The sequence below is a fragment of the Anguilla anguilla genome, chromosome 4 (genome assembly GCF_013347855.1).
Source record: "Anguilla anguilla isolate fAngAng1 chromosome 4, fAngAng1.pri, whole genome shotgun sequence".
Classification (NCBI taxonomy): domain Eukaryota; kingdom Metazoa; phylum Chordata; class Actinopteri; order Anguilliformes; family Anguillidae; genus Anguilla; species Anguilla anguilla.
The window spans coordinates 68,049,312-68,066,328 of record NC_049204.1 but is presented as its reverse complement, the minus strand read 5'-3'; the positions used below and the strand labels follow the sequence as shown (position 1 = coordinate 68,066,328).

General features: G+C 47.0%; 1 protein-coding gene across 4 annotated transcripts in view; it reads right to left on the bottom strand.

The window, feature by feature from the left end:
- cracd (capping protein inhibiting regulator of actin dynamics) overlaps positions 1-17,017 on the bottom strand; it is a 29,022-nt gene that overhangs the window by 1,762 nt on the left and 10,243 nt on the right. For 3 of the 4 annotated variants that reach the window (XM_035416279.1, XM_035416280.1, XM_035416281.1), the window contains exons 2-8: positions 12,159-12,243; positions 9,115-9,283; positions 8,281-8,395; positions 7,039-7,191; positions 6,570-6,773; positions 1,454-3,860; positions 949-1,139 (exon numbers count right to left, since the gene is read on the bottom strand). In XM_035416279.1, coding sequence (XP_035272170.1) covers positions 949-1,139; positions 1,454-3,860; positions 6,570-6,773; positions 7,039-7,191; positions 8,281-8,395; positions 9,115-9,283; positions 12,159-12,225 — 3,306 coding nt within the window. In that variant the 5' untranslated portion in view covers positions 12,226-12,243. The remainder of the gene's footprint in view (positions 1-948; positions 1,140-1,453; positions 3,861-6,569; positions 6,774-7,038; positions 7,192-8,280; positions 8,396-9,114; positions 9,284-12,158; positions 12,244-17,017) is intronic. The other variant, XM_035416283.1, reaches the window with a different exon arrangement.

Genomic DNA, 17,017 nt, shown 5'->3' with positions numbered 1-17,017 from the left:
AGTGCACGCTGTGAAGGATAGGGCAGTATTAGTCCCAGGTAAGGACGCTCTGTGAAGGATAGGGCAGTATTAGTCCCAGGTGAGCGCACTCTGTGAAGGATAGGGCAGTATTAGTCCCAGGTGAGCGCACTCTGTGAAGGATAGGGCGGTATTAGTCCCAGGTGAGCGCACTCTGTGAAGGATAGGGCAGTATTAGTCCCAGGTGAGTGCACTCTGTGAAGGATAGGGCAGTATTAGTCCCAGGTGAGCGCACTCTGTGAAGGATAGGGCGGTATTAGTCCCAGGTGAATGCACTCTGTGAAGGATAGGGCAGTATTAGTCCCAGGTGAGCGCACTCTGTGAAGGATAGGGCAGTATTAGTCCCAGGTGAGCGCACTCTGTGAAGGATAGGGCAGTATTAGTCTCAGGTGAGCGCACTCTATGAAGGATAGGGCAGTATTAGTCCCAGGTGAGCGCACTCTGTGAAGGATAGGGCGGTATTAGTCTCAGGTGAATGCACTCTGTGAAGGATAGGGCAGTATTAGTCTCAGGTGAATGCACTCTGTGAAGGATAGGGCAGTATTAGTCCCAGGTGAGCGCACTCTGTGAAGGATAGGGCAGTATTAGTCCCAGGTGAGCGCACTCTGTGAAGGATAGGGCGGTATTAGTCTCAGGTGAATGCACTCTGTGAAGGATAGGGCAGTATTAGTCCCAGGTGAGTGCACTCTATGAAGGATAGGGCAGTATTAGTCCCAGGTAAGGACGCTCTGTGAAGGATAGGGCAGTATTAGTCCCAGGTGAGTGCACGCTGTGAAGAATAGGGCAGTATTAGTCTCAGGAGTATCTGTATAAATATACATGTCTATGTTGCTTTACTGTCTAAGGTTTAGATTAGGGAAGCAGCCAACAGTGGTCAGTGCATGTGTATGCTGTAGCACTCAGTGCTGACCCATGGCTGTCAGTACATACGGTCTCTCGGTCTTTCGCTTGCTTCTCAGCCAGCTTGACCTCCCTCATGTGTCGCCTCTCCTCCCGGCTCAGCTGCTGGTCTCGGAACCCCTTCTGTTTCTGCAGTGCGAGAGTGATCCACAGAGGCCCCGCCTCCTTCTCCTGTGTGCGCGCACTGTCCAACGAGTGCCTGCTCTGCAACGAGGGCTTTTCTGCAGAGACAACCACAACCAGGCCTCAATGACTGCAGCCACACATATAATTACAACTATTACCACAACCATGGGCATAGTCCCTCACCTGGCCAGAGCCTAATGTGTGAGTGGTCACACCTGGCCTGAGCCTAATGTGGGTGTGGTCACACCTGGCCTGAGCCTAATGTGTGAGTGGTCACACCTGGCATGGGCCTAATGTGGGTGTGGTCACACCTGGCCTGAGCCTAATGTGGGAGTGGTCACACCTGGCCTGAGCCTAATGTGGGAGTGGTCACACCTGGCCTGAGCCTAATGTGGGAGTGGTCATTCACCTCGCCTGAGTTCAGCCCTCCTGTCTCCCTTCTCCCTCCAGGGAATGTTGATGGACGGGAAGAAGGACCTCTTCTCCTTAAGCTCCACCTCTTCCTGCCGGCTGGACTGTTGGGAGGCAAGTTCTGCCCTGCAGTGCTCTCCCCGCTCCCACCCTGCCCCCTCTGCGCTCCTGTTCCCCCTGGAGAGAGGAGAGGGGGGTGGTGTGGCACTGGGGGGTTTTGGGGCGACACACGGTTTCTGAAACACAGGCGGCCTGCAGGACAGCGCTGCCAGATCGGACGCCCCTCCCGCGGGAAGCGGGGGCTTGCCGCCATCCTCCCGCAGGGGAGACGTGGGGCTGGGGAACACAGAGCCTTCCAGATCAGGGTGAGTGGGGGTCAGGGGGGTGGGGATCCCCTCAAAGCTGTCACCGGCGCTGTAGCGCTTCTTTCTCTTCTCCGTGGGCTGCTCGCTGTGGAAGCGCAGAGAGAAGTTGGTCCGCCGCAGTTTGATCCCGAATGGAGAGGGCTTGTCCTCCGCCCCGGGGCCCTTCCCCTCACCCCCCACTTTGGCCTCGAGGTCGCCGAGGCTCAGGGCCTCGGACAGCGGCCGGGTTTTGGGGGACCCCGGGGGCGGGCTGGGTACCAGGAAGGAAGGGAGATCTTTGGCAAACACACATCCCTCTGTCCCATCTGCAATCCGCACGGTCTTCCCGTGCTTGGGAGGGGCCTGGGCGGCGGCTGGCTCGGGGGAGGGGGGCTCGCGTTGCGCCCCCTCACAGGACCGGGAGGTGTCTGGAAATTTCCGCCGTGCTGGAGTGATGGAGAACTTTGCGTTGGCGGACAGGGTCTTGCGGAGGTTGCCGTGGGAGACGAACTTCTGGCTCAGGTCCTCGCTGGTGGGCCGAGCATCCCTCCCCCTCCCGCCCGCCTCGACCCCGCCCTCTGCCCCGCCCTCTGCTCCGCCCTCTGCTCCGCGGAAGATCCTAGACCGGATGCTGGCCCACTCTGCCAGGACGGCGGCGCTGGCCTGCTCGGCGGAGCTGTCCTTTAGGGATTTGGTCTTCCCCGCGCTCCTGACGGGCTGCACCACTGCGGCCCTCCTGTCCTCGGCCAGGCCCAGCAGGGACTTGCACGCCGGGTCTCTGATCTGGTCCAGGTTGACGGCAGCGCCACACAGCTGCGCCCCCGTCACCAGGATAGCGGTGTGTGGCACATACAGCGAGCCAGGGAGCAGCGGCGAGTCTGCGCTTCCTGTGGGAGCCGTCCGCACCTCCTTGCTGTCAGAGGCGCCGCCTTGCTGGTTGCAGGGTGTCACAGGAGTCAGGTTGACCTTTTGGAAGAGAATCTGCTTCTCTCCAGAGGACACCTTAAAGGTGAAAGGTCGCTGCCTGTCCTCCATCTCTCGCCAGCGCAGCTCCTCAGCCTGCTGCTGCCTGCTGCCCAGGTCCTCCTCTTTCTCCTCCTCTTCCTGCTGCTTCTCCTCCTTCTGCACTTCTGCCTCCCTCAACCTGTGCTCTTCTCCCCGCCTCTTCTCCTCCATGTCTTGGATCCTCTGTTTCTCAGCATCCTGCCGCTCTCTCTCCTCCTGCTGCACTCTCTTCTGCGTCTCTTCCACCAAGCGCAGGTGTTCTTCCCTCTTTTGTACCTCCTCTCTCTGTCGCTCCTCCTCCCTCTTTCGTACCTCCTCTCTCTGTCGCTCCTCTTCTATCTTTTGTACCTCCTCTCTCTGTCGCTCCTCCTCTCTTTGTTTCTCTTCCTCTCTCTTTTGCACCTCCTCTCTCTGTCGCTCCTCCTCCCTCTTTCGTACCTCCTCTCTCTGTCGCTCCTCCTCCCTCTTTTGTACCTCCTCTCTCTTTCGCACCTCCTCTCTCTGTCTCTCCTCCTCCCTCTTTCGCACCTCCTCTCTTTGTCTCTCCTCCTCTCTTTGTATCTCCTCTCTCTTTCGCGCCTCTTCTCTCTGTCGCTCCTCCTCTCTCTTTTGCTCCTCCTCTCTCCATTGCTCCTCTCTCTTTCGCACCTCCTCTCTCTGTCTCTCCTCCTCTCTCTGTCGCTCCTCCTCCCTCCATTGCTCCTCTTCCCTCTGTCTCTCCTCCTCCTCTGTTTTCTTACGCAGTTCATCTCTCTGCCTCTGTTGTTCTTCTCTCTGTCTCTCCTCCTCTCTCTTTTGTACCTCCTCTTCTCTCATTTGCATCTCTACTCTTGGTCTGTCCTCCTCACTCTTTTGCTCCTCTTCTTTTTGTCTCTCCTCCCTCTGTTCCAGCTCTTGGAGTGTCTGCTCCTCTTCCTCATGTAGTTTCTGTTTCTTTGATTCTTGGGGGAGTTTGTACTCAGACTGGTCTTTGTGGCCCCAGGGCATGCTGGGAGCTCTTGCCTGTGGTTCTGGCTCTTCCTGAAGAACTCCAGGGTGGGACACATCCTGCAGATCCTAAAATATAAAACATGTTATTGTTCCCTAAACCACAACACCAAGTAAAAACACTAACTACACTCAATTTCTAACGTAAGCACGCAAAATCTAATTGATTTCAAGCACACTCAATCTTTCATCATTTATGAATAATCAGGTATAACACACAGATAAATACATAATATTTAAATACATATGTATAAAACAAGGGAGATTGCAATTCTACAGATATGTCAGCTTTAATAATTTTTACATTTTATGGCAAACAAAAGATGCTTTTTTTCACCTCCTTTAACATTATTTACTCACTATGTTTACATGCACAGTTGAAATCGATCTATATTAATAGCTTGATTTGGCCAAAGATGAGATTTAATTGTACTATTGTCATTGTCCCAATATACATGACTCGGAAAGAACTGATTTATTGAACGAGGTGTGTCTGACGAAGACTTTCTTCTGGTTGACCTTTTGCATCACAGTACAACAGGTAGCTAGTAACAAGCGGATCTGCTCAGGGCTTCTTATAAATCCTGCTTCCTCCAATTTTGTCGTAACTTTTTTGAATAGTTTGCCATTCTGCGTTTTTCTTCCATCCATGTATTTTAGGATATTTAACTCCTTTAGTTGCGATAACATGAAGTTGGTCTCCTCATCCGTCCAGAAATGTGTTTTTTCGCCATGATACCTCCTCGACTGCGCGCTCGCTGTTCGACTTCCGGGTTAATTACCTGTGGCAGTGGAACCTCTAACCTACGGAACATGCACAGAACGCCTAGGCCATTTTTGCCAATTGAAGCGTATATATGCCATAGTAAATCGACCCCCAACCGCATTATCTAGGTATGTTAGACCGACTCTTAAAATCATGTAAACATTTTAGTCTGACTGAAATTGTACTAAGTCGATTTTTTCAAAGTCCAGTTTTAGCCGGACTAAAATAATAAATCAACTTTTTCAAACACCATGTAAACCAACTGAGTGGAGCAGAGTTGCCAGGTTGCCATTTTTGGGGCTGGGTAGTTATTGGAGTTTGTTGGGGGGAGGGGGGGGGACTCCAAGAGACATCACAGAGAGTTTTAAATAAAGTTATATTGGCGCCTGCTTGCTATTCAAAACCAAAAGTTTAGTTTTCAACTTATTGGGTTTACTATACTGTGTGTATTGATGTTTTTTTGTGTGTGTCATCATCACTGGAGACCAAGGGGACAAACTGGTTGCATCTAGTTAGCCTGTTTAATGCTGAGTAAAGATAATGTTTTTCCAGTACTCTAGCTGTGGCTTTGTGTAACAATATCATTTTGGCTAACCAACGGCCAGCAGAAAACTATAGTATGCTACAGTCAGCTACAGTTAGCTACAGTAAGATACAGTCAGCTACAGTCACCTACATTTAGCTACAGTCAGCTACAGTCAGGCACAGGTAGCTACATTCAGCCACAGTATGATACAGTCAGCTACAGTTAGCTACAGTAAGATACAGTCAGCTACAGTCACCTACATTTAGCTACAGTCAGACACAGGTAGCTACAGTCAGCCACAGTATGATACAGTCAGCTACAGTTAGCTACATTCACCTACAGTTAGCTACAGTCAGGCACAGGTAGCTACAGTCAACTACAGTATGATACAGTCAGCTACAGTCACCAACAGTTAGCTACAATCAGCTACAGTATGAAACAGTCAGCTACAGTAAGATACAGTCAGCTACAGTATGATAGTCAGATATAGTCAGCTACAGTACAATACAGTCAGCTACAGTATAATACAGTCACATACAGTGAGCTACAGTACGATACAGTCAGCTACAGTATAATACAGTCACATACAGTGAGCTACAGTATGATACAGTCAGCTACAGTCCGATAGTCAGTTACAGTATGATACAGTCAGATACAGTCAGCTACAGTCAGCTACAGTACGATACAGTCAGCTACAGTCAGCTACAGTACGATACAGTCAGATACAGTCAGCTACAGTATAATACAGTACGATACAGTCAGCTACTGTACGATAGTCAGATACAGTCAGCTACAGTACGATACAGTCAGCTACAGTACGATACAGTCAGCTACATACATTTGTCACATCACAGTTTGTGATTCTTTGTTATCCACTTGCCCCTGCCCAGTTATTTTTTGTTTATTTAAATAAAAAAATCCAATATGTGTTCACTCTGGGTGAGTGAGGGATTTTGTACTGACTAAAATGTTTTACAATACAAATAAAAACTGATGACTAACACTGATATGTATTAACATTTATTCCAATCAATATTAAATTAATTATCTATTACTATTTTACAGGGAGCAGTGCAATTATTTTGAGAACTTTGAAACATTTTTAATGCTTTTCCCCCTTTTTGCTCCACATATTGCTGCAACTTAGTCTATCGATCAGAAAAGCACGAGAATGTGCACTCCTCCAAATCATGCCACTTATCACACTGCAGTGCGCCAGCTGGGCTGACAGGGACAGCTGGAGGAAGACACTTCATATGGAGCTCAACATGTGGACGTGCAGTTACCCCCAACAACCAGCAGGGGCCGCATGTGAGCACTGAAATTCTGTGATCGGGGCCAACTGAAACCCTCCATCCTGGGTGGTGCTAAAGCCAGGTGTGAGTCCCAGGTGTGTCGCCCAGGTGAGTCAGTCAGTACTGACACAGTTAAGATTTGTGTGGGGACCATTCATGCAGTAAACCCCCCTCCACCCTCGCTGCCTCACCTGGGTGGTCCTCCTGTGCTTGCGTGACACACGCTGGTTTTTGGGTTTGACAGACAGCTTGTGGCGGGCGGCGGTGCTGTCCAGGCGGGGGCAGGACTGTGGCACAGCGTCCAGGTTGATGGACTCGATAGTGCCGGCTGCTGGGGGGGCTCTCTTAGACCGGGGAGACTTCACCACCACCGCTGCCGCCATCTGGATTCCTCCCTGCTCACCATGACAACCACACTCTCAGCACCTGGCCTGCCACTCATTTCCACAAATGACTGACAGGTGACTGTTCACTCAACTCAGGCATGCCAGCCTTCTGTTCAGTTTGGGTCAAACTGACCCGTTTTAAACTTTTACGAAAAGAGGAATGACATTTTGAGAAATAGCCAATGACTAAAACATTGTACATCTGGTTCAAGTTTACCTTGACAGCTCTGGCCCCCCCCCCCCCCCCCCCCCCCCCCCCCCATCACACATTTACCTGTGACAGCCCTGGCTCTGCCTCCGCCTCCACCTCCACCTGTGCCTGCACCTGCAGGGGGCTTGTGGGCGTGTCTTCCTCATCAGAGCTTCCCTCGCTCTCCCTCGAGGAGTGAGGCTTCGGCCCAAACTTTATACTTTGGGCGATCTGTCTCTGTTCACAAACACACACTTTATACTGTGAGTGATCTGTCTCTGTTCACAAACACACACTTTATACTGTGAGTGATCTGTCTCTGTTCACAAACACACACTTTATACTGTGAGTGATCTGTCTCTGTTCACAAACACACACTTTATACTGTGAGTGATCTGTCTCTGTTCACAAACACACACTTTATACTGTGAGTGATCTGTCTCTGTTCACAAACACACACTTTATACTGTGAGTGATCTGTCTCTGTTCACAAACACACACTTTATACTGTGAGTGGTCTGTCTCTGTTCACAAACACACACTTTATACTGTGAGTGATCTGTCTCTGTTCACAAACACACACTTTATACTGTGAGTGATCTGTCTCTGTTCACAAACACACACTTTATACTGTGAGTGATCTGTCTCTGTTCACAAACACACACTTTATACTGTGAGTGATCTGTCTCTGTTCACAAACACACACTTTATACTGTGAGTGATCTGTCTCTGTTCACAAACACACACTTTATACTGTGAGTGATCTGTCTCTGTTCACAAACACACACTTTATACTGTGAGTGATCTGTCTCTGTTCACAAACACACACTTTATACTGTGAGTGATCTGTCTCTGTTCACAAACACACACTTTATACTGTGAGTGATCTGTCTCTGTTCACAAACACACACTTTATACTGTGAGTGATCTGTCTCTGTTCACAAACACACACTTTATACTGTGAGTGATCTGTCTCTGTTCACAAACACACACTTTATACTGTGAGTGATCTGTCTCTGTTCACAAACACACACTTTATACTGTGAGTGGTCTGTCTCTGTTCACAAACACACACTTTATACTGTGAGTGATCTGTCTCTGTTCACAAACACACACTTTATACTGTGAGTGTTCTGTCTCTTTTCACAATCGGTCTCTGTTCTGAATTTCCTACTGAATCATTATTAAAGTACTAAATATTCCACGTCTAGAATTGAAATATAGCTCAGTACTCTTATTATTTATTTGAGGTTATTTTTGTTAATCTTGATTGCGGTGTGAATAATGTTAGAGAGTAAAGGTTAGTGGTAGTTCAGGTGGACACACCTGTAGGTTTCTCACTTTATCTGAGACATTGTCCTGGGACATGGTTGACTGGGGTTCCCCTGGTGGGTCTGGGACAAAAACACTGTCGTGTGACAGACAGCGACTGTTCAGCTCCCTGCAAAACCCACAAGAAAGCATGAGCAACACACACACACACTCACACACCTACACACATACACTCACACACTCACATACTCACACACACACACACACACACACACACACACAGACTCAAACACACACACACACACACACAGACTCAAACACACTCACACACTCACATACTCACACACACACACACACACAGACTCAAACACACACACACACACACACACACACACTCACACACACACACACACACTCACACACACCCACACACATACACTCACACACACACACTCACACACACACACACACACAGACTCACACACACACACTCACATACTCACACACACACATACACACACACACAGACTCAAACACACACACACACAGACACACCTACACACATACACTCACACACTCACATACTCACACACACACACACACACAGACTCAAACACACACACACACACACACACACACTCACATACTCACACACACACACTCGCACACACACACAGACTCAAACACACACACACACTCACATACTCACACACACACACTCACACACACACATACACACACACACAGACTCAAACACACACACACACACACACACACACACATACACACGCACACACACACACAGACTCACACACATACACACACAGACACCAGCTCACAGTCCTACAGAATTAGCCCATAGGTGAGGTTGGAGTAAAATGTCAGTACCTCAGATTTGGGCAGCTGGCTTCATCCTCTGAGCTGAGCCTGTTGCGCACATCGCCGTTGGACCGGCTGGCTCTCAGCTGCTTCTGCTCCACGCCACGCTCAGGCTGCCTCTTCTTCCGCTTGGCAAACAGCCTGCGAAAGGGCTGGAATTTGCCCTGCGTCCTGCGCTCTGCAGATCACACACACACACAGCGCAGCTGCAGATCACACACACACACAGCGCAGCTGGAGATCACACACACACACGCAGCGCAGCTGCAGATCACACACACACACAGCGCAGCTGCAGATAACACACACACACACACACACAATGCAGCTGCAGATCACACACACACACACAGCGCAGCTGCAGATCACACACACACACACACAGCGCAGCTGCAGATCACACACACACACAGCACAGCTGAAGATCACACACACACACACAGTGCAGCTGCAGATCACACACACAGCGCAGCTGCAGATCACACACGCACACAGTGCAGCTGCAGATCACACACACACACAGCACAGCTGCAGATCACACACACACACAGCGCAGCTGCAGATCTCACACACACACACACACACAGTGCAGCTGCAGATCACACACACACACACAGCGCAGCTGCAGATCACACACACACACACAGTGCAGCTGCAGATCACACACACATAGCGCAGCTGCAGATCACACACACACACACAGGGCAGCTGCAGATCACACACACACACACACACACACACACAGTGCAGCTGCAGATCACACACACACACACACACAGTGCAGCTGCAGATCACACACACACACAGTGCAGCTGCAGATCACACACACACACAGTGCAGCTGCAGATCTCACACACACACAGTGCAGCTGCAGCTGCAGATCACACATGCAGCTGCAGCTGCAGATCACAAACACACAGTGCTGCTGCAGATCACACATGCAGCTGCAGCTGCAGATTACACACACAGCGCAGCTGCAGCTGCAAATCACACACAGACACAGAGCAGCTGCAGATCACAAACACACAGCGCAGCTGCAGATCACACACACAGCACAGCCACAGCTGCAGATCACACACAGACACAGAGCAGCTGCAGATCACACACACAAACACACACACACGCTTCTACAAGCAGACAGCAACACACCTGAGGAGGAAAGCAGGTGGCTGGAGGTGAGGCCAAACACACACAATAACCCAAAAACACAAACTCTGCACATGCATGGGATGTACCTGCTCATAGCACTACCACAACCAAAGCATGAGCGGACCTACAGCACTTCCATGGAATGTGCACAGTTGTACATAAAACATTTTTCATTGAACACACGGTTGTATACATCCAGGACCCTGTAAAGGGTCTACACCCAGGTCCAAGCTGGTGTTCATGATTGCACCTACATCAGAGATCCATTCAATCACATTCAACATGTTATGAAGTCTGGAATGCAGTTCGGTTTGGGTACTCACTCCCTACAGAACCATCTCTATGTGGGACAAATGCCTTTTTTTTCAGGTCACAAAAGTTGAGATTTCAGCTCCTGACTATAAACATAACCTCCAGCTGGGTCTGATATATGAACTGTTTCTATACTCCAGGTAAAAATCTTTGAGCCCATGGTACTAGTTGCGCAATGTTGGAATGGAAGCTCATAAACCAATGTCTCCATGGTGACCTTTGGTTTAGGAGCCCATAAAGCAGTGGATTTTATTCCACATTACCTTGAGCATGTACCACAGGGAAACTGGAGAAGTTCTCATTAACACAGACATTATAATTATGCTGTAACTCCACTGTAGTTCTCATTAACACAGACACTACAATTACGCTGTAACTCCACTGTAGTTCTCATTAACACAGACACTACAATTACGCTGTAACTCCACTGTAGTTCTCATTAACACAGACACTACAATTATGCTGTAACTCCACTGTAGTTCTCATTAACACACACACTACAATTACGCTGCAACTCGACTGTAGTTCTCATTAACACACACACTACAACTACACCATGACTCTGTTATAGTTCTCATTAACACAGACACTGGAACAACACTGTATCAATACTGCAACTCTGATGTTCCCCTACCCTATTGTAGTTGATGCGCTAGTGTAGACTGATCTTTTATTTATATTTCAAAAATTTCTCCAGTTGAAAAAAAATATTTTTAACTGATTGAACATAAATATAGATTGAATGTGAGAGTTATTAACTTGAAGCAAATAACAATAATACTCCTTTCATTCCCAAGCAAAATCCTGCAATGTTGATGTACAGGACGTTTACACATCCTGCGGTGGTTTTCCTGTAATGGATTTAAAATTTAGAACTGAAATGCAGTTAATCTGAGTCTGGCACTGAAATGCAGTTAATCTGAGTCTGGCACTGAAATGCAGTTAATCTGAGTCTGGCACTGAAATGAAGTTAATCTGAGTCTGGCACTGAAATGCAGTTAATCTGAGTCTGGCACTGAAATGCAGTTAATCTGAGTCTGCCACTGAAATGCAGTTAATCTGAGTCTGGCACTGAAATGCAGTTAATCTGAGTCTGGCACTGAAATGCAGTTAATCTGAGTCTGGCACTGAAATGCAGTTAATCTGAGTCTGGCACTGAAATGCAGTTAATCTGAGTCTGGCACTGAAATTAAATTAATCTGAGTCTGGCACTGAAATGAAGTTAATCTGAGTCTGGCACTGAAATGCAGTCAATTTCAATTTGGCACTGAAATGCAGTCAATTTCAATTTGGCACTGAAATGAAGTTAATCTGAGTTTGGCACTGAAATGAAGCCGTGTGCTGAATGTGTGCGTTCGCATGTATAAACACACTCCACTGCAGGTAGTAACAGCCCAAAGAAAACAGCACATCTCTGTGTGTTTCACAAACATGCCACAACTCTTAAAGAGACAGCCAAAATCAGAGTAGGAGTAAGTATGAAGGATGATCATTTCATCATTAATTTGGTAACATGTAACTTGAATGAGTGTCCAATATCACAGCAGAAGGGCTGTCTGTTTAAGTTTTGGTCCAAAGCAATCTGTATTTACCTGGGGTTTTCTGTACTGATACCTCTAAACAAACATCATGGTTTGTTTCTTGGACATCTGTTGCCATGGTAACTATAAGGTTGATCTGCAATATACAAGGGCAGAAGTGTTCTGAATATGGGTCTTTTACCATAAGACCTCACATAGATTGCTTATGCTACACCCACATACAGACGCCATAGGACCCCATACTGACCACATATGATGACACTGGACCAGACACAGACCACATAGGACCCCACACACACTACATGGGACCCCACAGAGACCACATTGGACCATAAACAGACCATGTAGGTCACCGTTTCAAGCCCAACACACTCGAGACAGTGGAAACCTGGATAAGGTTCGGAAAACTTAACTTATAATGGTGAGAATCCCTATAGCCCCAGAACACAGCCTGAGAGCAGAGTCACAGAGTAGACACTGAGAGCAGGGTCTGATGGTAGAGTCTGAGAGAAGAGTCTGATGGTAGAGTCTGAGAGTAGAGAGTCTGAGAGTAGAGTCTGATGGTAGAGTCTGAGAGTAGAATCTGATGGTAGAGTCTGATGGTAGAGTCTAAGAGTCTGATGGTAGACTGAGAGTCTGAGAGTAGAGTCTGATGGTAGAATCTACTGAGAGAAGCTGTGGTGGAGGTGAGGGTGTTTGGTACTGAGAGAAGCTGCAGTGGAGGGTGAGGGTGTTTGGTACTGAGAGAAGCTGCAGTGGAGGGTGAGGGTGTTTGGTACTGAGAGAAGCTGCAGTGGAGGGTGAGGGTGTTTGGTACTGAGAGAAGCTGCAGTGGAGGGTGAGGGTGTTTGGTACTGAGAGAAGCTGCAGTGGAGGGTGAGGGTGTTTGGTACTGAGAGAAGCTGCAGTGGAGGGTGAGGGTGTTTGGTACTGAGAGAAGCTGCAGTGGAGGGTGAGGGTGTTTGGTACTGAGAGAAGCTGCAGTGGAGGGTGAGGGTGTTTGGTACTGAGAGAAGCTGCAGTGGAGGGTGAGGGTGTTTGGTACTGAGAGAAGCTGCAGTGGAGGGTGAGGGTGTTTGGTACTGAGAGAAGCTGCAGTGGAGGGTGAGGGTGTTTGGTACTGAGAGCACTTTACCTAGTTGAGCTGCACACCGTGACACAGTCATGCACCACTGCAGAAAAACTTTAGGAAACATTTTGCTGTCCTCCACACACTGCCAGGCCTTTAACCTGCTACTTCACCTCCACACACAGCCAGGCCTTTAACCTGCTACCTCACCTCCACACACAGCCAGGCCTTTAACCTGCTACTTCACCTCCACACACTGCCAGGCCTTTAACCTGCTACTTCACCTCCACACACTGCCAGGCCTTTAACCTGCTACCTCACCTCCACACACAGCCAGGCCTTTAACCTGCTACCTCACTGGCCTCAAAGAAACAAAAAATTCAGCAGCACATATTTCATGGTGGTCATATTATCCATCGTCATAATATCTCCTATCACTGCTATGCAGATGACACACAATTGTACCTCTCTGTAAAGCCAAATGATATAAATCAGTTAGCTGCTTTACATCACCGTTTAGCTGAGGTTAAAGACTAGATGTCTCAGAACATTCTACAAATAAACTTTGACAAGACAGAAGTCTTTATCGAAAGTTATATCCATTCTCCAGACATGAAGTCTATATCAAAGAATTTAGGTAGAATCTTTGATTTTAATATGAATTTTGAACAACATATTTTAAAACTTTGGAACATTTATAAAATTAGAGCATTTTTGTCTTTTAGCACCACCAAAAGAATCATACATGCTTTTAATTCATCTTTTAATTAATATTGTAACGCTTTGTTCTCATGTCTTCACTATGGCTCAGCTGCAATCTGTACAGGATTCCGCCACTAGACTACTGAGCAGCAGTAAGTGATCTTCCCATACCACCCCAATTCTGGCTTCTCTGCACTGGTTGCCTGTTGCTTTTAGTTTTATTAATTACTTCCAAGGCCTTACATGGTTTGGCGCCCAATTATATTTGTGAACTTTTAACTATTTATTGTCCCCAGAGGCCTCTCAGATCTGTCAGCCTTGGGCTTTTGGCTGTTCTGCAGTCTAAATTTAAATCCAGAGGTGATCGAGTCATTGCTGTAATGGCCCCTAGGCTCTTCCATACAGCCTTCCATACAATAGCTGCCTTCTGTAATGACTGATAGCTAGTTGCTCTTATTTTTCCTTAGAATTGTATCATTTCCTTTTATTTTGCTTTATTATGTTTTACTTTTACTATGCTTAGTTCTTTGTTTTATTATTTGTGTTTTAATATTGCCTTTTATTCTTGTATATTCTATTTTGCTATTCTATTTTCTGTTCATTCTTCCCTTTTATGCTGCTTTTATTGTACCCCCTGTGTTTTCATTTTAAAACGTATTTTTATCTGTTTTGGATAGAACTTTGTGCTCTATGCTTGAAAGGTGCTATATAAATAATACATTTTTGTATTATTATTATTATTATTATTATTATTATTATTATTATTGTTATTATCTTACACTTCTAATCACAGACCAAGGAAACACAAGAAAAAAACAATTATGCAGGTCAACCATGAGATCCAAACGTAATCAGGCTTAGAGGACAGGGCTTTGCTGTAATGTAAGTTAGCTTATTTCTATAGTAGAATCACACACCCAAACTCCGAGTGTTAAACATGAAACACACACACGACCCACGCAAGGGGTCAACATATCAAACATGAACATTTAGGGCAGGAAGACTGTTGAGTCTATCACCGTGTCTGTGAGATAATGGTACCGCTCCAAACAGACCATCTCTCCAGACCAGTCTCTCTCTCAGCAGTCTTTCTCCTAGCATGGTCTCTCTCTCTCCCTCTCAGCAGTCTTTCTCCTAGCATGGTCTCTCTCTCTCCCTCTCAGCAGTCTTTCTCCTAGCATGGTCTCTCTCTCTCCCTCTCAGCAGTCTTTCTCCTAGCATGGTCTTTCTCTCTCTCTCTCTCTCTCTCTCTCTCTGAGCATAGTCTCTCTCCCAGTATGGTCTCTCTCTGGGTTTTTGTTCTCCTGCTCTCTGACACAGTAACCTGCAGTTTCACACATTTTGCTTCCATGGCAACCATTTCACTGAGCTCAGAGAACAAGGGAACACCTTGCGTCCAAGCGCGCCATGTAACTGACACCCGTCCTCCCAAAGATGGAGGAGACACAAACCCAACTGCTCCCCTAACCCTGCAGCCTCAGACATACTGTGTGTGTGTATGTGAGTGTGTGTGTGTGTGTGTGTGTGTTTGAGTGTTATAGTTAGGGTGAAAAATAAATAAACAGAAATGAACAGACTGAGAACTCAATGCAGGATATCGTGTTGTAAGATTATTGTAGAGGGAAAAGAGAAATGGAGAGGATGATGTTGATTATGATGAAGAACACAGCACCACAAAGATAAGATAAAGAAGAAAAATAAAGACAAATATACATGTTTTGCACTCCACCTGAAAAACTGTATTTTCCCCTTAACTGCAATGTTATGATGAAGAATGCCGAACCTGTACCGAGTGATATGTTTATATGACTGACACACTTCCATAAATGATAAAGGACAAATGAATACTGTTCAACCATGAAACGATGTAGCCGGATGTTCGCAGCAGAAAAGTGTTTTAAATTGTTGTTACTCTAAGCTGGTGCTATAGCTAGCCTGTCCTGGCATACTGAGTGAACAGTATGCGAGTGCTTTTGAGTTATACCTCCTGCGCATGAATGCAGCTTCTATCCCTGTTTCCTGCCCCTGTAAGAATGCAGTCTTACCTTATTGTTGTGTCCTGTGCACCAGGATTCGCTTGGACTACCTGCTATCACCCAGGAACTGGGACATTACCTGAAGTGTCAGGTGTCACTGTGCGCAGGAGCAGTGAATGTGTGAGTGTGTGTGTGTGTGTGTGTGTATGTGTGTGTGTGTGTGTGCGTGCATGCGTGAATATCTGTGTGTCTAATTATGGATATGAATTACTGATATGCATTTAAATAGAGAAGGCAGAAATAATAGAAAGAAAAAAAGAATAATTATTTATTCCAATCTGCATTCTTTTATATTGCTTGACAAACAAAATTAGTAATAATTCACTTTAAAATCCTACAAGACCGCAGCAATTTTTCTTACGGCCTTTTCATTATAAAACTAAACTATACAGAAGCAGAAATGTATAAAACAAAATCATACAGCATTCAACCAATGATATATCTTCTGGCAGAAGCCTATATATCAGAATAATTCTGCCCAGAAAACACTATGCTACACTTCTACCCACTCAAAAACCTAATGGCTGCAAAATATAAATACCCGCTCCCACAGGGCCTACAAACTGACCACTCCCCTGGAAAGGCCTACTGATCTTATCAGCACTGACCAGCAGTACTGACCAGCAGCACTAAACAGCAGCACTGACCAGCAGTACTGACCATCAGCACTTACCAGCAGCACTAAACAGCAGCACCGACCACCAGTACTGACCAGCAGCACTGACCACCAATACTGACCAGCAGCACCGACGACCATTACTGATCAGTAGTACTAACCACCTGTACTGACCAGCAGCACCGACCACCAATACTGACCTGCAGCACCAACCACCAGTACTGACCTGCAGCACCAACCACCAGTACTGACCAGCAGCACCAAATACAGGTACTGGCCAGCAGCACTGACCACCAGCACACAAATGCAGAGGCCAGGGATCAAAGTGCAGCAATACCTGAGAGGGGAAATGTACAGTGCCAAGGGAGACAAAGCAAGTCCTTCCACTACAACCTGACTTTTTAATCCACTAGAACACCAGCCAGCAGGAGCCCCATGCTACAGGGAAATGGTCATGCAAGTATTAGGACCCGGTTCTTCTGAAACT